Source organism: Scleropages formosus, chromosome 4, assembly GCF_900964775.1.
Source record: "Scleropages formosus chromosome 4, fSclFor1.1, whole genome shotgun sequence".
Lineage (NCBI taxonomy): Eukaryota > Metazoa > Chordata > Actinopteri > Osteoglossiformes > Osteoglossidae > Scleropages > Scleropages formosus.
The window spans coordinates 6,837,018-6,860,455 of NC_041809.1; the positions used below are offsets into that span (position 1 = coordinate 6,837,018).

At 41.1% G+C, this 23,438-nt stretch overlaps 1 protein-coding gene across 1 annotated transcript in view; it reads right to left on the bottom strand.

Moving 5' to 3' along the window:
* rps6ka2 (ribosomal protein S6 kinase, polypeptide 2) overlaps positions 1 to 20,917 on the bottom strand; it is a 42,578-nt gene extending 21,661 nt beyond the window's left edge. The window contains exons 1-5 of the mRNA XM_018749344.1: positions 20,819 to 20,917; positions 7,559 to 7,675; positions 6,929 to 7,010; positions 5,079 to 5,159; positions 2,495 to 2,574 (exon numbers count right to left, since the gene is read on the bottom strand). Coding sequence (XP_018604860.1) covers positions 2,495 to 2,574; positions 5,079 to 5,159; positions 6,929 to 7,010; positions 7,559 to 7,675; positions 20,819 to 20,917 — 459 coding nt within the window. The remainder of the gene's footprint in view (positions 1 to 2,494; positions 2,575 to 5,078; positions 5,160 to 6,928; positions 7,011 to 7,558; positions 7,676 to 20,818) is intronic.
* Positions 20,918 to 23,438: the final 2,521 nt, after the last annotated feature.

The following is a 23,438-nucleotide window of genomic DNA, read 5'->3' on the forward strand; positions in this document are numbered from 1 at the left end:
GGAAAGTCAATAATCATTAGTGATGACTCGCTGAAATCAATACATGGTCTAACCCAAGGTCACTGAAGTGCAACCTGGGAAGATGCACAGGGAGAGGATGCTTAAGCGTCAACAGTGGCCTTTTGATTGGTTATCAGTGGAGGAAAGAAAACTGCGCAGGAAATCTTCAGATAATTAGAAAAAGTCTGACACTGAATAAAAATAATCGATGGCCATTAGCAGACAAATTTAAGCAAGTGTTCCCACGGAAATTCTGCTCATTAATTCTCCTGGCTGATTATGAACACTGTGAAAAGATCCGAAGGAAACCAAATCAGTTAACAGACCCTTTGAAAACTGTAGAAAAAGTGCCATTAGTGGAGTTCGAACATCCAGTTTCATCGTCTGTGGGTGGCTCGGTATTTCCAGCCTTACCAGCAAAAACATGTAAAAAGACTGCTTGGACTTACATAATCCAGTATCTTTATCACAACATCAGCACAGCAACAGCCATTCCTTAAACTTCCCCACCTGATGGACTCTCCAAAGGGAAGCAGTTCATTCACTTAACATTTTAATGTTAGTTTTCATATTTTGCTAGACTGGTTTCATGCTTTGTCATATTCTCTTTTAGAGTTGGCTCTCGCAGCTTCCTTTGCAGGGCCAAACCTGTATTGAAACCTATGTCAACCTATGTCAACTGTATGTCGAATACAACTTTCTTGGTCTGAATGAAAAACTCTGCATCTTGACCATCAACGTCAACTGACTCAGGGCTGGCCTTAGGAATTGCGGGACCCATGTTGGACCATTTTGCCAGGACATCCTGGATTTAAGATTATTTCTTCGGTATGAGGAACATTTGCCATTGACTGTATTAAAAACAAAACAACATCTATATTTATACAGTATTTATCTATAGTTATATAAACAAAACAACATCTCTGCTCGGTTCACTACCCCCACCTCTTCTGTAGGACATTCCTTTTTTTTCAAAGATGAAAGTCGCAACCCTAGAGTGAGTCCCCCCTGTGGGCTTGAGGCCACACTGGGTCAAATAGGTACAAATGACCCAAGACCAGGACTAGATGGACCAGTAGGTGAACTGGAGCACTGAACTCTGCCTTTTTTATCAGCCCCAAACAGCACAGAGTGGAAACCTCAATGATGGCATTTGGCTGAGGGACACTTGAGATGGAAGCCATCAAATTACCATTGATGGCTGGGGGGGGAATCCCTTTTGGAAAGGCTGATTTGAGGCCTGCTGGATTCTGATTTCAACTCCTGTGCATCAAACTGTCTGCATTTATCGCTCCGGGGGTCAAATCTGCATAACCAGTGAGAAATGGGCGAGCAGAAGAAGATTACAGCAGTCCAAGTAGACAGAACATGAGCACCATGATCGCTCTGCTCCAATGGTTAAGTGCATCCAAACTGGTCAGTCAGGGAACATATTTACAAAAACTGCCTATATTGTGAATGTTTTTAGCAGCCTTCTAATGAGAGGATTCACTAAAGGGATGCTGCTTAAATCACAGCCTCCCTACTCTGTTACACAAAACAGTTATATAGAGAGCTCTGTGAATGTAATATAATCTCAGAGGCACATTGCAACTCGAGTGAACTCAAAATTTTAATGAAACATACCTTTCAATTTGTGTCAGATTAATTCCTGTGTAACCACTGAAAATGATGCTCATGGCAGCACCCAGAAAAGCAATTACGAACACTCTGGACTTGCCACCAAAACAACAGAAATCAAAAATCGATTGGAGTGTGTCTGAAAGGATATAAAAATGAAACAAAGTAAATGGGAATGTACACCAGGGATGGAGGACTAGGAGCGTGCTGGGGGCAGCTTTGGGAATGTCCAGCAGGGTACAGCACTGTAAATGTGAAATATCAATCATGGAGCAAGAGGTTGATCCATCTTCACCAGCTTATGCTAAATAAAGAGGGCCATTTGCCAAAGGCGAAACCTCCACAGTGGACGACTGATCTCTTCACTATCCTGGGTATTGATGCTGTCCTCTGATGCTCATTTAAAATTTGTCCATAGCAACCTGTCGTGTTTATCCCACAGAAACCTCTTTGCCTCTTTTCTTGCCTAGATTTCGAGGACCTGCGTCGACGAGGTGGCTGCAGCTACAGATCTGAGCTCGCGTTGAAAAGTCATTACGACTAACCCCAAGGGACGCTTGTGCAGAAGCATTCTGAACAGAATGAACAAATTAGCCCACTCTCCGTTTTGATTAGAATTTCATATTTGATCAAGGGTTGATACCTCTCAGGATTTGTGTGCGCTTGATGGAAATGCTAATTACAGCTGATGAGCTTAATTACAGTCTTTTTTTAAAAACCCAGGTTAATCATGACTAGACTGGGTTTGTGCACGAGGGTGCTGAGCATGGCCAGTCTGCTGCGTTGCTGAAGTGCACGTGTGTTGTGTATCGGAGAAGAGCGGAGATGAGGTCATTGAATACACTGAAGCATGCTGGGAAACCACGACACTGACCTCCTTGGAGAGACGAGTGAAGAGATCACCACCCCTGAGGAAATCCAGAATGAGATACAACTTTCCTTCAGTCTGGAAGGCTGAGGGACAGGAAGACAAGCAGAGGTCAGCGAAGAACATCTCTTCTACAGTGAAACACAAACAAGATGGCAGGAATTTGAGAACCTTAATGATATACCCATTTCACATTTATGCCTATAATTTTAGATATACTGTAAAGTTAAAGTCAGGTCTTGGAAGCCCATGTGCGTTCCAGTTGTAAAACCAATCAACCCATCCATCCATCCATCCATCCATTTTCAATAACTGCTTGTCCAATCAAGATCACGAGGGTCCACAGCCTGTCCTGCAATCATTGCATGCAAGGCTCAGATGAGCGTACACCATAGATGGGACACCAGTTAAAACCAATCCATTCGTCTTAAATTACTGTCCACTTTCCAGCTGCTTATTTTTATTGCTGATGTGTTTTTTTGTAAAAAGCATGGCTCAAATATACAGTTTTGCAAACACATATAAAATGAGCTGTCATTTTCAAAGTTACTGCGGTAAGATGTTTTTAACATGCCAAAGCTTCTCCATGTACCTTTGCTCCTTGTCTCTCTGCATCGGATTCCTGTACCTGCCTGCATTCGGTTCAACACCCTAGCTACTGTGTCCAAGATGGTCAAACAATGCACACTCTGATACCTATAAGGTCTGATCTCTCTGTACATCTTGGCAGGAATGTTACACGGTTCCACTTCTGACTGCTTGGTGGCCTTGCTTACAAGGAGCCCAAAACTGAAAGCCAACTGGCTTTCAGTCTTCAAGTCTACGTGTGAGATGAGTTTCCTCTCTCCCTCAGAACTGCTGAATCCCTCCAGCAGTCAAGATAGGTCTCAAAATTTCAAAATCAGACTAATTTCTCTTCTGTTCTCCATGACAGCTACAGAAATTCTTTTCGTCCCTTTATCTACCTGTAAATTGTTTGGTTTGTCTTCTGAATAGGCAGCTACTTCAGTAATGTGCTATTAGTCAAACAAGTTGTGCTTGATCACTCATGTTTCTTTGACTGTGGTTGAAGGCACTTTTGTCTGCTGTAAGTGGCGCATCACTTTGGAAAAGCATTTGACATAAATGTAAAATGTGCAGTATGATTTTTTTAAAGAATGAGCTGTGAAAATGATGCAACAAATTAAAAATTTAAAGGGCTATGCTGAAGCAGAAATCTGCATATATGCAGCCTTCAGGCAACTGAGTTTATCACTTGTGGCCTAAGAGACATACATCAGCACATCCGCCAAGTAGCCTGGAGAAATGGTAGTGTGAGGGTCCGTGGCCATTGGTGCTCACTAATACGCAGGGTTGTTGCAAGCGCGGAAAACATGCTCCGTTAAGCACTCTGAGTAATGCTGTGAGTGGATGACAGATTCATTATGTAAATTGATCAATAAAACAACCCGCAACAGCGTTTGCTTAACATGCAGCGAATGGCTCACAGCACAACAACGGTTTCGCGCCGGGAAAAAATCCACAGAAGAAATCCATTACTAATTTACACTTTTTTCAACCACCGCTGTCATTTGGTTGTCAGTGCCAAACAAGTATTGACACTGAAGTACATCCAAAAGCAAGAAACAGTACACCACAGTAAACCACAGTACACCCTTTTGTGTTTAATAAAGTGGGCACAACCTAAACCACTCTGTTGCTCTTTTGCCTGTTGTAATGACTGTAACACTCTGGTAAAATTCCTGTTCACAGAGAGAGGTCAAAGGGAATGAACCCTAATGAAAAATGTCAGAAGGTGAACTTTAGGACCCTTGGTAACTATTAATAGACAGCCTTGGAATTAAGGTGTTTAAAATCCATGTCTAGCCTTCCAAGACAAAGGAAAAAATGTGATTTAGGATACCAAACAATTTCAATAACCACTTGTCCCAGGCGGGGTCACGGTGAGCCGGAGCCAATTCCAGAGACAACGGGCGAGAGGCCAAAGGGGTGGGGCGGCACACCCTGGACAGGTCGCCAGTCCATAGCACGGCCGTGGCTAGGTGCCCAGGCACACAGCTGGGCGAAGGTACTGGAGCGATTGCAGGACAAACACGTCAGTCAACGGCACTACAGCCGGAGGCGGGGAATCCAACTGGCAATCTCCAGAGCCAAAGGCAGCTGCTCCAACCACGATGCCACCAGCCACCCGTAACTTCAGAAATTTTTCGACAATTTCTAGGAAGTTCTTCAAACCCAGCATGCATAGTATCATTTCGAAGCATAGAATATCCACTACAAGCCTGGTAGTGTGTACGGTTAGGAAGACATACTTGAAAATGTGTTCTCTAGAGTGGGCAAAAACAAATGGCTGGGTCCCAGGAGGCCGGTAAATGAAGACAACAAACGAACTTCCTAAGCTGTGAGATAAATCTTGAAGTACACAGAGCTCAAACTTTTCAGACATGTTCAGTCAATTAATAGTGGTGTTACACTTTCCCTCTGTTTGTACATTAATTCTACACAATCCTGTAGGTGACGGACGCTCACGGGCTGGATTCGACTCTTAGGGCACATGCTGATGTAACCGACGTGGTGAAAGCGAACCCACCGTAATGGAGCTTGACAATGAAGGGATGATTCACTTCGGCCAAAATATCTCTCTCCATCTTCGATCGCACCCTGTCCCGGACTGCAAAAGCAGAGAGAGCCCAAGCTGACACGTATATGGAAAGTGCATCAAAGAACCAGTGCTGTGAGTCATGAGCTATTAAACAGCCAAGAAAGAGAACATAATAGCCAACAAACACACAACAATCAAAAGCATCTTGAAAGCCCGTGAAAAACAGCACCTAAAACATGTCGGAAAGCCGACAGAATTATTGTTTTGTGTTATAATAATTATAATTATTACTGTGTTTGTTGCTTGTCTAGTGCATTCACACAATGTCATTTACAGCTTTGCCTGTTCATATTTAAACATTTTGATGGAGCAATACAGGCTAAGGACCTTGCTCAAGGGTACTATGGCAGAGCTCCAGCTAATGTTCGGGTTACAGGTTCGCCTAATGAGTTCTATGCTTCTTCTTGCCCCTTAGATGACAAGGTCTTCTCATATGAGTGAAGTTCATTCTTCCAGAAGCATTTATTCCTATTGATCCTTCAGAAGAACAGGCCGCAGGGAAGCAAAGACAGGGTGAGCATCAGCTGTTCTCCAGAAACACCCCGAACAAACGTGTCTGAGTGCAGAGGGAATGGAACAGCGTGGGTTCGACTGAAGCAGCTGCAGGAGCAATCCTGGGATACCCTTGAGTATGGTCCTCCCATGGGAATCTCCGTCAGTGATGGGGGGAGGGGGGGCATGGAGCTCTCTGATGAATCACCAAAGGGCCAACTGGGGACCAATGGGGCTCCGCCAGTGGAACGTTAAGGAATCCCAAGGCAAAGCAAGTCATGGGAGTGCTGCAGAACTTTGTCTGACTCCAGCTTCCCTCCAGTGAACACACTCCTGGTTCCTTTGTTCCTACTTATAGTACATAAGCGATTTCGACATTTTCCTTTGCCAAATCAAGACATGGCAACCTGTATGAAAGTGCTAGCGGCACTATTTTTGCAGGGTGCTCATAACCTGCACAAAGGCAATTGTTCAGAATGACTCTTAGATGACATCAGCAGGCAGTAACCATGGTTACTGCTGATGTGTAGGTGGTCAGATTCAAAGGTTATAGAGCCAGTGTTCAGGCAGAATTATAGTCATTATTGATCTTAACTCTGCAGAATAACCCGACACAGCTGGGGCTATTAAACGGAAATATGTATCTTGCAATTATTTCCGATTTCCTTGAGTGTTAGAGGTGACTCTAAATGTTGTTTTATTAAAACTCATAATTAAAGAATTACGGCAGGATGCGTTTTGCTCAAATAATGCAGGTGGCCATGAGCTCGAACCATTTACCTGTTTTAGAAGAAATTTTCATGAATCCGCGACATTAAACGTCTGTGTTATACATACTAATGTCTATGGCACTCAGTCTCATAATAACATTAGACATTAGCACTGGTAAATATATTCAATTCAATTAATTTTTCTCTTTATTAGAGTGCTCTTCTCAAGCAGTGACAGAGAGCACTAAATATATAATATATAACATACACACACAGGCTGACAGTGCTTGTCCCGAGTGGGGTCGCACAGGGCACAAGGCTGGAAGGGGCACACCCAGGGCGGGACGCCATTCCATCACAAGGCACCCCTAGCAGGACTTAAACCCCATATCCACCAGAAAGCAGGACCTGGTCAAACCTGTTGTGCCACTGCACCCCTCATATATAATATATAATATATAATATATAATATATAATATACTTTGATTGGCAGTTTCATCAATTGTTTATGGAGTCACAGTTTTCTCAACTGGGAGACCTTCTGTGCTTTTCACAGGAAAGAAAATGTGTTTTTACCTTTTAATGTTGCCTTTTTCAGCACCTTCATGGCATACAGTTGACCTTTGTCAGAGCCTTTGATTTTCCTCACCAAGAATACCTGATGGGAAAACGTGGAAGGAAATATCAATATCGGTCACATGCTGACTGAATATACATTGCACATTGGTTTTCATTGGAAAATAACCCATTTATCACAAATATTCCGGACACAAAGCATTCACTGCTGTATTTGAATGATAAAACCTGCTGATGGCGTTTAGCTAAGTGACAATATTTAATAACCGAGCGTGATAGGGAACAGCAGAAGGTGAAAAAGGTAAACTTTACGGATTCACATTCACACGGAACAGCCAAAATTTAATGCATCAGATGTGATACGTCTGTGATCCATATAAGAATTTAGCAAAACTGTTTTTTCTGCTCCTAAAAATTATGAGCACACTATTCCTCGTGGAAAATTAAGAGCAGCATTTGCATGGCGTTTATACTGGAGTGTATATTCCCATCGAAAACAATGGCTGACGCTAATCTGATTTTTTTAATCTTGAGATTCTATCACACTTCATCCCTTTGAGGTTCCACAACCAGGTTGGTGAAAAGGGCTCTAGTTGGCTTCAATCCAGGGCCTGGGGTGGTTTGGCTTACTTTTCCGTAGGAGCCCTGACCCAGAACCTTGAGCAGCTCGAACTGAGACGGGTCTGCTTTCTCGAAACCCTCCTTCACGTGGTTGCTGATGTCGATTTCTTTGACAATGCCTTCATCCTGGAGGAAGAGGAAGCAGAAAGTACTATCATCCAGAGTCCAATATGGACCCTTATGCAGGCCCACAGAAGCAACAAATTACAGTACAGGTGGTCTCCAATTTACAATGGGGTTACATTCCGCGAAACCCATCACAAGTTGAAAATATCATAAGTTGAAAATGCATTCAATACACCTAATACACACCTCTGTGTGACAGACTGGGAGATTCAGGTCGCTGCCGCTGCCCAGCATCGTGAGAAAGTATCGCTCCGCATATCACTTGCCCGGGAAAAAAAAATCAAAATTCAAAATTCGAAGTAGGGTTTCTACTGAATGTCTACCGCCAGCTCACCATCTTAAAGGGACAAAAAATCGTAAGTCGAACCATCGTAAATCAGGGACCACCTGTATTTTCAGTATATTTCAGCATATTCCAATAGACCGTATCAATGGAAATGAGATACCAACCATTGAAAATAGGCTCTCAGGTGAGAAGTTAATATATAAGACTTACGTTTCGAAAAGATTCAGCAAATATTGTTTCTCTTTCTTTTTCACTGCTGATTAATGACAGACATCCACTGAGTGCAAAGTAAATCAATGCCACCGTGATGAAATTGCCAAACCCCAAACTCACCTGTTTCCCTCAACCACATGAAAACTACAAACTCCAGAAAAAGGAAAACAATAAAATAATGACAAAAGAAATCCTAATAACCATGCGTGAATATATTTGCATGGACACTTTCGACGTGCAAGCCTTGGACACACGGACAAGACATGGACACTTGGACACTGAACCTGGGTACAGAACCTCATATTCAAGAGAGATACACCCTTTGTTTTAAGTGATGGGAGCCAAAAGGGACAGTTATGATGCTACAGTCACATCCCACCTTAAAGTGGATCTGACGTGCCCCCCCCTGCCCCGGCCAACACGACACATCTCCAGCCATTAATAGTGCATGCACCTTCCTGGACATCCAGCTGTGCCCGAGAAATGACCTTGGCTCAGAGAGGCCTTGTGTGGAACCCTTGGTCCCACTGGACCCGTACATCACGAGCTGGGCGGAAACAACGATTTCTGCATGCATGGAAGCATAACAGAAGGGAAACAACTTGCGTAAAAGTCACTGTGATCTTATTGAAAAAAACAAAAAAAAAAACCCCACTTGAAAGCAATGGAGCAGCGATGAAATGTGTTTATTCCTATATACAGTACTTAGGTAACTTGGGTAAAATATTTATGTCTTTACTTTCTGTGTGATTCCAGTGTACCTGCAATTACATTTCTGATCTATAACTACAGTCATATATGCTGCTGTAGCCTTGCGTATCTATCTATCTATCTATCTATCTATCTATCTATCTATCATCCTCCAAGATTTCTATTGCTACTCAAGAGCAGGTACGTTTGCCTACTCTCAGCCTCCTTTACTCATCTGCTTCCCACACTGGAAAGCCAAGTAGACTCAGCTCTCTATAAGCGGTGAGGAATGTCCCGTAGGACATAAATGCTCGTCGAACCAACACGCCATCTGCGAGGTCCGGACTGCGAATGTTTGTAGGACATGGGTGGGTGTGGATCTCCGTCCCACGGTCTGCTCCGCTCACGCCTTGTTACCACCGTGAAAAACCACTTCGGCATGCAGATGGCTGCAGTTACTCACAGGAACCACGGGCCACTGCTCGAGATCTAAGACATATGGAGTCGACGCGGCAACAAAACCGAATTATGCAAATTTTTTAAAGCGTGAAACGTTTGTCTCAGTATTCGGTGGTTTGAAGCAACCTTTTAAACATGTGCACAGGTGATGCACTTCATTGTTGCATATCCAAAGGGGAGAAACAGCTCAGCGCCACACTAAAGGTTTTGTGCTGTGCTCTCTTTACTATTTATTGCAACTCTCTCTTGTTCATAGGTTATAAACGGATGGATTAATGGTATTACCCTTTGCTAGATGCAAAACAATCATCTGTCTCTGACTGAAAAGAGAACAATTGCCTTCTTTTTCCTGTTTTCCATTAAAAAGGTAATTATACTGCAGCAGAAGCAGCATTTCACTGTACTGTTCACCTGACTTTTGTGTTATAATTTCACCCCAATAACTGCACAACCTTTAAACTGAGGTTAAAAAAGCAACACATTTTATGTTAATGCCACATGCTTTAGCAAGCTGTTGCAAGCAACCTTCGGGTGAAATTTCCAGGTGGTTAAAAAAAAACAGAAGCATTAATGTAAACTGCGAATTTATATTTATATTATAGAGTGGCCTTGCTTGTTCTCAGGTATTAAAGACATTCATTAGAGCTTCATTGGGGTCTAATGAAGTAATTGCCATAATTAAACCATCAGCTGTCTCAAAAATGAATCAATTTACAGTTTTTTTTTTTATATATTCCTCTTTGCTAGCAATTCCCGCACCTCAGTTCACAAAGATAAAGTGGGATATTGAGCCAAACCTGCTGACCGCATGTGCAAATCGAAGCTGAGCTGGATGCCAGAAACCAGCGGGTTATAAACACTCGCTGTGACAAGCATCATTCGGGCTGCGTCGCAGGACTATATAAAGCTTTTATGTTCGCTGTGCAACAATGAGAACTGCTGATGCGCCGAGAGGCCGTCATGACAGCACCGCTCATAACAGCCACAAAGATATTCCAAAAAAAGAAGTGCCCCTTGCAGCACTACGGAGCAAATCCCGGCCTTTTGCGTCGACTTATACTTGTTCAGTAAGTCGTCCGCGTCTGTTAAGGGCGTAAGCTGACACATTTTATGCAATCACGTTCTATTAGCCGGTGTGGACTGCAACTTAAATTGGACATGTGCTGTTCGGGTGTCAAAAATTGCCCGTGTTGAAGGTGACAGGAGCTGGGGCTGCAGAACTGTTCTAGGAAAGTGTTGAGTCAAATGTTCTAGAAAAGTAAGGCATCAACTGTATGACCAGTCTGCTTATTCACTGTCTTTGGGGCTGTAAAAATATAAATATGAAACATAGCTTTTTTTTTTTTTTTACATTAGGTCGACAAGTTTGATGCGAAATTGACGTGTCGTGTCTTCCGAGCAGTAGCTTCCAGAAAAGAGAAGCACAACTGTGTTGCTCTGCTTTCGCGCAAATGTCGAGTTTGCATTTACCTGTTTAGTTGATGCTTCTTGCCAAAGCAACTTACAATTTTAAACTACCCACCCCCTTTTGATGCTGTTTAATTTTAATGGAATAATTCAGGGAAAGCACCTTGGGTAAGAGTACTACAGCTGGGGTTCAAACCTACAACCTTCAGGTCCAGGGGCACCAGCTGCTACTACACATAAGGAATACTTTTTTATCCCCTAAAAATGCCTTTACATGATGATGATCATGTAGCATAGCCTTCCTCCCTCTATTTCCAGACCCTGTTGTTTTAACCTTCAAAGTGTGACATCTTTCAGACACACTTCATGCTGTGTGAACATGTTTCTATTTGAGGTGCAAAGATGTGACCTTTCACTTCACGGTACCTCTGCTGAGCGGTAGCTGTAGAGTTGCATTAGCGAATCGATCGCTTTCTATCATTCCTTAAATTGCTCTGAAACAAAAACACTATATATTTTGTGGCTATGTCTGCTAAATCACTTTATGCGATTTCCGTAAGATTTAAAATCAAATAAAATGTTTAAGTGCCAAAGCATTTTATGTGAATATCACATTTCCTGAAGTCCTGCCTTCGAATTTCGTCAACAGATCTTCTTGATCTTTTACGACAAGCTTCAAACTCAGAAAATTTATGAGACTTTTATGCAAGTGATGATGAATACGAAGGTTTCTGGAGCAACTAATATTATTTATGAAATGCAGTGTAACAGTGTAACACAAAAAAACACGATCACCACAGATATTACTTCCGGTAATGTATTCATTTCCAAATCTTTTCATCATCCATGCGATAAGGCATAACATAATATTGCCGTTTGTCTCAGATATATAAATTTATCCCTGCAACATGTGTTTTGGCGGCAAAGGTTATTTGATTTATTCCCACAAATCGGACACGTGTCCACATACACACGCACACACTCTTTTGGGCCCATGCCTTCATGTTACATAAGCTCCCAGGGGACGCAGATAAAGCTCAAAGACCCACTGCAGTCATTTTTCCACTGTCCACTCATGTTACACAAACATCACAGAGCCAGATGTGACAAACACTTCTGCACTTTTCTTTGCAAAAAAGAAAAAAAAAAAAATCGACATGTGCAGGAAAATAGCTTTTATATTAACTGTGAACAATGGGGCTCCACAGGAAGATTAGGAGTGATGTAATGATTTACTCAGATGCACGCCTACTGCTCCAGATGACACTCAGCCTGTTGGACACTACGTGCAACACAAAACCATGCTCATATTTTCCATATGGGCAGGATGCCAGTCAATTAAATGCTGTGCGTTTTACATTTAAATAACTTCTTCATTGCTTTGTTCTGCTGAAGGAACAGAATTACTAAAATATTTAAAGTTTCCTTGGTATATTAAACCCAATATCATCATAATTGCGGTTTTCACGGTCCTGCTGCTCGGCCTTTTTGACATTCCCCTTCAAACAGTACTGCGAAACGGCTTTTCGAGGTCTGCTTAAAATATTATTTACTGGGCACTTATGTATGGGGCAACATGTAGTGCAGTGGTTAAAACCTTTGGATTGTACTCAAAGAACCCAGATTCAAATCCCGCTCCAGCTGTGGTGCCCTTGATTTACCCCACTAAAAAACTGTAAATAGCTTAATACACAAATCTATCATTGTGGGTTGTTTTAGAGAAAGGCACTGGCTAAATGAATAAATAATAATGAGGTGGAATAGAGGGAATAATTTTTTAGTTTTGTTCTTTGCCTAAACCGTTGATGGTGACAAATGCATTAATGCGAAGGCTCCGCCCATTAATTGTTGTTTCCAGACGTGAGGGACTAAGGTAGTCGTGTGCCACGCAGTGCTGCGTTCCCTTGATCTAGGCCACCAGCTGTTTAGGATGAGGGATTCACCGTCCGAACGCTCCCCTGGATTACATCTGACCGCGAAAACGGGTTGACCAGGAACTTTTTTTTTTTTGAACACAGAACTCACACTGCGGTGTCCCAACATAACTGTGTGGTAATAACATTCATTTAAACAATACGCTAAAGAAGACAAACAGCCTTGTGTGCGAATTGGCTCGGAAACATAAAAATACACGGCACCGAGATAAGTAACAGCATCCGCGAAAAGAGTGTGATTCACACTCTGCCAAGGTGTTAGGTCTGAGAAAACTGTGCTTTTCATTGCCAACGACTGAATTCATGACAAGGAGTAAATAAGAACAGGTGTGGGCAATATCCACCATGGACAGCATATGGACAGCAGAGCAATAGCGGATTTGGCATATATAGCATTTACTGTGCCTCTGGAATTCCTGCGCTACATTCTGGATGTATCTCAACTTCTTTAACACCCTACAGCTGCTATGATATGGTAAATGTGCTAAAAGAGTTCAATTTCCTATATGAAACTGTCCTATAATAGTGAACTCACGTTGTAATCTCAGTTGACACAAAATATATAACCATATAATTTCTGCTGTTGCAGACCCGAACTGGACTACGCTGGTCCACGGGGACTGCAGTGCATGCTGGCTTTCACTTTACCTTCTTAATTGCTTTGTTGAAGTGTTTTCTGGATAATAAGACACCTCAAGGTGGTGCCGGCAGGGTGTGAACCTGGCACTCATTAAAATGTTTTTTCTACAGCCTTCCAGATTTGCAGGCCCTCAGGATGATCAACTGGCCATCATTGCTGAACAAGTTCACAAGTTTAACAATTGGAAAATACCTGCAAGGAAACATCCCTTTTGGACTCACTTCTCTCCTGGTTGCTTGCTCCATAGGCCTTGTCTCCATCCATCTGAGCCATGAACCTTCAATACTTTTCCATTTTAAGTAGGGAAAGAAGAAAAAACTTCCTCTATCAATCCTATATGCAGCTACTCATGAAATGTATGCTGGTATTGGAGTAACTGACTATATCATCATCTGCTGGTGAAACGTACTCTTGTTTACTCCAGGTTGTACCTCGGTTTGGAGAAGAACATCTGTCAAATGAATAAATGTAAAATTAAACAGATCTCCAGAACCTGGTTCACTTATGGTTCAGATTACTCAGGTAAGTTTTAGCATAGTGAAAGAAGTGCCTAACCAGTTAAGTTCAGGGAAAAGGAAAAAATGTAGTTGACACAGAGAAACAAAGGTGACCAGCAGGAACTGGCAGAAAAAGAAGAGGTAACACTCTTTGTAAGAAGCCTCTGTAGGAGACTGTCGGAAGGAAGAAATCCAATGCAGCAGGAGGTTCATCTAAGGGTCAGACAGTTTCCCCTGAACATCAGCCTAACATCACTTTCCCGACATCCCACAGCATCCGGAAGATCCTGACTTTCCGGACCCCGAGAAATCACCCGTTTCGTTAATTTGACGTAAATTCCCCCTTTGTTCTCAATTATTAAGCTGTTTGAAGAATCAAGATTAATTTAATTTTTTTTTGTCTTTTTTCGAAATAAGCTGAGTAGGTTTTCTCCTGTCCGGGCCGCTGTGTGCCGCTGGAAATTAACAGCTCTCATACGCTTTGAACCCGACTTGCACAATGTGTGTGTGTGGCAGAACGCTCTTTGATCTCCGCAGAACTGCTCCATATTCATATCCATGAGCTCAGCTGCTCCAGTGCTCAATATCTCCAGTGAGCGTTCAATTCCGACCCCCCTCGCATAGTGGGATTCCTTTTTCCCTGCCACTTCTCACACACATTTGTGGTGTGGAGGTTGCAGATATGGCTAGCTAGAGCTACAAGAAAAATAAGTGTAAACCCTCTACTTGAATTATATATGTCCAGTATTTTACTAGGGTAATATCAGATGTAGTGAATTCTGTACGAAGTTTATAGCACGTTTTCAAAGAAACAACATTTTATAATATCTTAAGATAGTTTAAGCATAATGTTGACATGGGTCTTTAATTTGGCAAACCGATAATACTTGTAAAACTCAAAACAAAGCATATCCAAACCTGTAGGTGAAATCAATGTAAAATAAGATCATTTTAAATAGACTGAACGAAAATATTATTCCATCCATTCATTATCAAGAACCTCTTATCCAATGGAGGGTCATGATGGTACAGAGCCAATCCCAGAAGTACAGGGTAATCACACACATACTCCTGCATACACACACTATGGGCAATTTAGGGTCACCAGGCTATATCTTTTGAACCTTGGGTCAGGAAGCCCATGTGAACACAGGGGGAACAACCTCGCACAATTTCACAGTTCAACCAATTCCTTCCCAAAGTTCACCTATATACACTGGGACTTCATTAGTCACACCAGGTGCTTATTCCCTCACCGGATGCAGCTGATGATCCAGGGACCGTACCATAGACGGCTTAAACAATAAAATGCCCCGAATGTCTTCCCATATTGGGTTGAAGAGAAATACCAACCTAAAAGCAACTTACATGATCATTTAAAGAGCACTCATGTGATGATGCATGCAGGACTGAGAGCACACCAGGTAGGTTCATGCAGCTACAAGTCTTGTTTCCAGATGGAGATTTTTTAAACCCCTTCTTGAGGAGCAGCCATGTTATGCCAGAAGTGGACTGGAGAGGAGAAATTCTGTATAATTACACCATTAACCCAGGTTAGAAAGTGTAATATTTAATATCTGTTCACCTCCAAGTTTACAACCCGTTGATGAGCTACACTAATAACACGAGGTTTAACTAGTGTTTTGGGGTGGTTTATGATCTTGTGATATCAGACATTCAGTGACTCATTCTTTATCATGTTACAAGTGGACCAGCTCAGAGTCATGATTCAAATGCACCATCTACAGCGGAGAAGAACCCTATTTTTAAATAAACTTTTTTTGCATATTTCATTTATTAAGCTAAAGGAAGAAGAATGTGCATAATTTTGAAAGCTGTTTCATAAACTCTTTCCCCATTTTCAATTTAAAACATTGTAAAAAGGTTAATATCTACCATGACATAATCTGTAGCCTGAAACTCACATATTTTTCTATTATTTTGGAAAGAGATATTGGCTTCGGATAAGGCAGAGTAGTGCTGAACTATTATTAATCATTTTGAGAAGGATTTATTGATGACCAAATAAAAGATCTGCAGTATTACTGTGCTGTGTAACTAATGCTGCAGACTTCTTGTGCATATATTGGAATTCCTACAGATACAGCAAAGCAGCACACAGCTCATTCATCCACCCCATAGTGGCGTTTGCGTGGGCAGGCAGAACTGGATTGTCAAGAGGTTATGAACAAGTAGAGTAGGAACATATATGATAGTGGGAACAGAAGAAGAGACTTGACACTAATTTAAGCGCACAAAAATAAGTCATTAAAATACCACACACTTATTGGGTGAAATCTGTCTCTCCATATGTACTCATCCTACTCCTTATTTTAATATTAGTCTTGAAACTTATGATCATTGACTTTGGTGTAATTCTCCCGTAGTAGCATTGCTGACTACATGGATTATGAGAATCAATATATCTTGAAATTATTTGTGGTCTATACTTTATAGATTACAAGTGATTGGCATTTAACACACATAGCATATATTTTACTTCTAATAAAGGTTGGGGAAATTTGATGTGCACATTTAAAATATCAATTATTGGCCAGATTTAAAGAAATGCTGGTTAGATTGACCAGAATGAATCAATGTTAATTGAACTTAATCCTTCACCTACAAATTTTTTCATTTATAAAAGATTTAAAATAGCCATTACCAAAAAGCCTAAAAACGCAAAAGAGCTTGTGATTTTTCTCTCCAGTTTTCACAAAAAAATATTGGCCCATCCATTTAAAATGCCAAAAGAACACAATGATGGTTGCATACCTATAATCTGTCAGTCATGGATATTAATAGTTTATGCCAGAATAATGGAAAAATAAGACCCCATGAAAGAGTGAGAACATAACTGAAGTTGAAACAATAATTATATTCCACCAAGAAACAAGACCACAAAAATCAGCTATTAATTTACAGTATTAAATTTCAGATCACAATTGTGTAAGACTTTGAAAGCACATATTGACCAACCAAAAAGTGGCAGAAAACACTGTATTTTCCACAATACAGGTTACTTCATCACTTCCTGGCTAAGACAATGCCGTCTGTAACCATGCAACAAGGACCGGATCCGCTACTGTTGAGAATTCTCTGCCTGAGCTAAAACAAGGTTTTCCAGCGGTCAGGAAGGTAATATTTCATCTGCAATTTTAAGCACATAAAAGTGATGATCACTGCAAAAGCAGAAGTAGGTCAGGGAAACAGAAGTCCTCCAGTAAAACAAAACAAATATCCTAATTTTGCATGCAGTCTGGGAGTGTATGCTGATGATGTAAAGCATCATTTGGATCTTTGTCAAATTCCAATATGTATTTGCTTTATTGGAAAGATGCATCAATAGCTAGTTATTTGCAAACACCAAGATCTAAGGCAATTGGAGACATGTTCAGTATTTATAGATTTAACACTACTGCATTTTAGTGACAATTGCAATTCCTTAGCTGCTGCAGGATGAATGATAAACTAAGGCTTGTGACTATGTTGCTCTAAAATAGTCCTTAAAGCATCCTGCTGGATTCTATTTATTATCCATCATCAATAACAGGTTGTCCAGTGCAGGAATGTGGCCCCTTCTGTATTGTTTCTATAACTGAAACAACAAGACCTGCTGCAAGTATCTGTGATGCATGCTTTTTTTTGAAAAATCATGTTTAATTTTTTTAGTCGGGTACACAGGAAATTGTCCAGTCATAGAAGAACAAGTGTTCTGTGCCTATGAAAAGAACTTCCATTAAGAGTCATAAGTAATTTTGCACTGATGCTGATCTCAACCTTCCTGAAATAAAATAAACAACGGGAGTGCTTTGTCTCGTGGGAAAGAAATGAAAATACGATTTATATTTTCAACTTGTATCTGTGGAGCCTGTCCACAACCTTAAATTATATTTGTTTACCCGCCGTATTTTCCAAGTTAGATATGATGAGATTGGTGCCGAGCTGTGAAATGTAATTTCGAAAATACTTGCGGTTTCCATTAAAAATACCCGATTGGATTTCACTTCCTGCACGAGCTGGCATTGTATTTCAGCATTAAACAGGAAAACAAGCCATTTATGTGAATTCGGTAACAAAATCCTAATGCAGCTTTATCCTATTAGCATGAACTCGCTTGTATTGATTCTTGTAATACGAGCACAGATAAATTTGCCCTAGATTGTTCATTAGAAAATATGACTTACTCCCTGATGCATTACACAAGGCAAGTGGAAATAGTGAAATATATACAGTTCCCATTTCGAATTAAGTCCTTATTCCAATCACTGCCAGCTTCATCACAGCCCCAGATTCCCTGAAATTTCTCTTTACTAAAAGAGATACAGTGCAGATGCTCAGGTACACAGTAAACCCAAATCATATCCCCTACTGTTTCTGGAACAGCTACCAGCCTGTCAAAATCCAATTATCTGATACCCTAAAAGATAACTCTGAAAATCACACTGTGATTGTCCAGTGGTGCGTTGATGGATAGCTGATCCCTCCAGAGGATCAGGCCACTTTGAACCACTAAATCAGGGCAAGACCTGACCAAGCAAATCACCCAAAGCTCCCCTTGGTTGTTGTTGTACTTTAAGTATCCCCGTAATGACAATGTATCCTTTCGCAGATTTCCAAGTAGCGAAACACTATGCAAAAATTACCATGGCACCCATTGTACAAGGAAATACCCTGTCTAGGAATCAGGCCATCAAGAAAACACTGAACAGGAAGCAGCTTGAATGTCAATAGTGGGATGCAGAATAAAAGAAAATCGATAAAATAGGCAGATGTGTCATGGAAAAAGGGTGGGCGCAGTATTAATGCATTGTGTTTCTGCCGTCAGGGCAATGACGTGAACGCGTGCAGTAACCTCAACTTTGACCGCTGCTTTGTATATTTAGCAGTATCCGACATGACTTTACTACTGCAGCTCTCCTGGTTTTGGTGAGTCATTCAATGGCATACACCCTGTACTCTACTGTCTTGAAAAATGTTCAACCACGGTGCTTTTTTATGTATCATAAGTTAAGTATCAAAAGAAATTGTTATACCTTTCAAGTTTTCAATGCTGGTGTTTATTTCCAGTAAATGAAAAAGACAAATATCTAATAACTTAAAATAGAAGAATAATACAGGCTGAACTGAAAAATAGTAATTATCTGAAATATTCATGGTATCTTCATGGCCTTCATAGATTTTGTAATTTTGCAGTGTAACACTTTTCGGGATAGGTGAGTTAATCAAATTATCATCGTTATCATCGGTGAAATTTGAAACCATTTATTAAGATGTTTCTTACATCGAAAAGCAATCATGGAAGCCCAGCACACTGATTATAGTGTCTATGGACTGATGGATGAATAACGACCATGAAATTATTTTCTTTGTTACAGCTGCAGTTCTGCTCCTGTTTGGATCGATCACATACATACACCCAGCCCCCGTATTCTTATTTTAAATTGAATTTCACACATCAAATGAAAGGCATTCAGAATCACTAAAAATTTTGAGGGGAAATGTGATTTTTTCTTTCAGATTTTATTATCATTAATATTATTTCTGAGAAATAATCATTGTGTAGTCAATGCCATTTCTGTCACAGGACCAATTTAAATTAAACAAAAATTATCTTCCGCTATCCGGTGTCTTGGTTACAAATGGATTGATAATGTCCGCAAGATCACCGAAAAGATCAGTAGCAGACAATTTGACTCCAGCTTATGAATTTACGTGTGCACCTCTCCGTAACTAAGCTTACAGACCCATGTTTGCATAAGCTCTCATTAGTCCCCAGAAATGCTTCTACTTTCCCTTGAAAAACTATGACCTGCCAATTTGAGACATTCTACCCAAATACTCAGCAGCCACCACAAACATAAATGCATACATATTTTTTGAAAAGCAAACCAGTGTTTGACCAAAATAAAGCATAAATATGCAGTATATGGGTATTTGAGAAGAACTTCAACACATTTCCATTTTCTTCAGCTCATTTCTATTTTGACTTACACTTTCTTCTTTAACACTACATGAGCAGCTCTTAATATCTGTACATGTTCATTATGATAGATGCAAATGATCATACAACTGGTCAAACCCTCAGCCCCATCTACCATGACACAAGAACGTAAAGCAAACTTGACCTGATCTGAGCAGGCCAAGGGGATGGAAAAGGTCCATCAAGGGGAATTCCATCAGAAAGCAGGTCCATCACAGAGAAAGGCTAAACTTACTGTTTGTTTCCAGAAGAATTGCGTGTCACACTGCATCATCCCAGAAGAAAGGAAGAGGAGATTCCAGAAGAGTATGAATATAAATATGACCTACACTGCAGGTTCTGCTGCTTTCTGCATCCCCTGTCCCGCGATCACTTTTTACATCTCCTCAACCTTTGCAGATGCACAGATACACACATAGCACTAACAAGAGCCCTGTGGGTAAAAAAAAAATGCAATGGGGGGAGACTAACTTGTAGGTTGTTTGATATACACAAATGTCATTGAATAAGTTCTAACCTAATCTACAAGTTAATCAAGTTGTACATTAAAAATTAATTTCACAAACACTATGGTAAAAAGTGTGTGCGCTATTACGTTTAAATTCTGCAAACTATATGAATTTAAATTAATTCATAGTTAATGAAATGTATGAACTCGCTCAGTAAAACTATACTGAAAGAAAAAACCTTAAACTCTGCTTTTGATCACCTAAAATGTTGGTTTAAATGAAATAACTACAATAAATAAAAAATAGCAATATTTTTTCAACGTCCTCTTCCTTTGATTCATTTTTAAGAACATAAAAAAATCATAGGTGTGTTTCAGAAATTAACGTAATGTTCATAACAATATGTTGAAGAATACTTCAATACATTTGCATCCGCAAAACACGAGTATAATTGTACTTCAAAAGCACAAGCTCCAACAGCGCACAGCACTTTCAGCACCATGGACAGGGCATCGCTCCCGCCTCCATCCCGCACCCTCCCGCCTGAGACTCGACACCAGACCCCACTCTAGAACCAACACCCACCTCCAGCTTGCAGAGACTTGAGCTCTTGGACCTGGACTTCTTGTGAAGGTACACGGAGAAGAACCTCCGCACGGTGAATTTGCGCATGTTCGTGTCCATTGTCCCTCAGCTGCGCCCCTCCGTTTCTTTCTTTTTTTTTTTTTTTTGAATGAAAAACAAAAACTTGTGGTGTTTTGTCCCTTAAATCCAGATGAGCGTGGAACAAAGGGGATTTAGTGCCGCTCCCCCTGTCGGCTCCCGCTAATCCATGCCGGTCTGCGGAACGGCCAGCAACGCCAAGGTGTGCGGATGTCGGGGGTCTCAGCGCTGATCGACTCACGCTCACTCGTGCCGCTGATGGGAACAGGCCATGAGAATGTCCGCGCGCGGGGCCGTCGCTCCTCCTCGCGCTGCTCCTGCCTGTGCCGCGTGTCGCGGACTCGTGCGTGGTGGTGGGGAGTGCGAGTACCGCACTGCAATACCAGCGAGCGATTCCTCCACACCCCACCTCCACACCCCCCCGTGAGCGTTCCGAAGGCTCTCCTGCCCAATCAGGCAGCGCTGTGGCTGCACGCGCCTCCGGTCCACCGGGGTTCGCAGGCGCGAGATAGACCCCCCTCTCACATCCCCGTAGCGCTGCTCCTTAGTGCACCTTGCCCTCGTGCACGTGTGGGTCAGCGATCGAACAAACTGAACAATGAGGATCGGGGGTAAAGGAATCACAGGAGGAGTCGTTTGTGCGTGTGTGTGTGTGTGTGTGTGTGTGTGTGTGTGTGTGTGTGTGTGTGTGTGTGTGTGTGTGTGTGTGTGTCTTTGTTTGTTTATTATAGGCACGTTCTGTGCTCGTGGCTGAATTAGATAACCGTCTGCTTGGTTAAAAATGAAAGGGGACCTGAATACGTTTGCAAGTGGAGAAGACTCTGACACGTGAGGACACCAGCAGTTTTCTTCTGCAGCAGTTTTTGGCTGCAAAATACAAAATACGGAGTTCATCCCCCTGGGCAGAATAACAATCTCAAAAAGGTTTCCTAAGTACAAACCACAGGAATAACAAACAGTGGGACTGGACCAAATCAATATCCAAACACTCTGCAAACATTTTCAAATGCTACTCAGGTATAAATGAAGCAGTGACATTTTCTCCAGTTAGTAATTTATTATAATAATTAGAAATATAAGAAAGCATAAAATATTTCTAAATTTATTTCTCTTTTGATATAACAATGGTACAGCATATTGTGATACAGACTTCAACTGAAATATGCTCCTTGCATAAGTCTTCATACCTCATGCTCAAGTAGCTACTTAAGAAGACCAAATGAATACCAAACTTCATTTTAAAGAAGTTAGAGATAAAGCTATAAAATACGTAGAATAGGAAGAGGATACTAATGAAATATTAATACTGTTGAGAGGTCAACAGAGTTCAGTCAAGTGAAGGTGCACCAGAGAATTGTATCAAGATCCCTCCAAAATTTTGACGTGTGTGGGAGAGTGTCAAGAAATGAATCTTTATTCAAGAAAGACTATCTCAAATCCAGTGTGCAGTTTTTTCAGAGATCACCAACGTGACTCAATTGAGATGTTGGGAAAAAGTATTGTGGCCTGACCTTACTGCAAACTGCTTTGTGTGGTGAAAAAGGAAGACTTCTTATTTACCAAAAAAACACTATCCCTACAATGAAGTATGGTGGTGACAGTACAATGCTGTGGGGGATTCCCATCAGCATGGACTGTATTATTAGCAGAACTGAAGGACTGATGGGTAATGTAAAATGCTGGGTAATACTGCAAGAAAATGCTTAAATCTGCACAAAACTGTTGTTGTTGGTTTTTTTGTAGAGACTCCAGATCATTCTCATAGTCCAACAACACAGGTTTCAGATGCATTGTGAATTGTAAATCAGAATTGTCTTTAGTGTGTATGTGTGGTTGAGTGTGTGTGATTGCTCTGTGATGGACTGGATTACCATCAAAGGTGTACCCTATCTCATGCCCTATGCTTCTGAGGTAGGATCTGGAACATTACGACACTGCGCTTGGCAACCTATCATCGATGAAGAATGAATGCATGAATGATTTTTAAATAGGTTTAATTTTTCAAAATCTAGCATTTTTTTGGAGAATATCAACTGTAGGCCTTCCCTTTTGAGTGTGCAAGGTGGAGCACAGTCTGCCTGGAAGAATTGTGGAGGCCGAGGAGCACTTCTGGCTGATGAGCACAGGTAAAGCTCAAAACTTCAGAATAAGAATAAGCTTTTTTTAAAAAAAAACCTCAGGCCAGTGAAACATTACTGGCAATAGAAGTAAAGTGTCAGTTAAGCAAAGTAAGAAACAGCGACATACACTATCAGGAGAATATGTATGTCAATATTGAAAGCAGGTCACACTCAGGCCAAAAATACTTCAGGCCATCTAGTGAAAAGTTACTCACACTCAAAGTGCATCATAGGCAGCCAGGAAATTTCAGTTAATTAAAAACGAAAAAGAAATATGTTCAACCTAAATCCAGTATTTACATTTCCATGGTGAGATTTCTCCCAAGGTAAACAATGCGCCGTTGGAATAGTGTGTAAGCTGTTTATGTTGTTAAGTACCATTGAGCCGATGTTGACTCTTGGTGACCGCATACATAGACTGG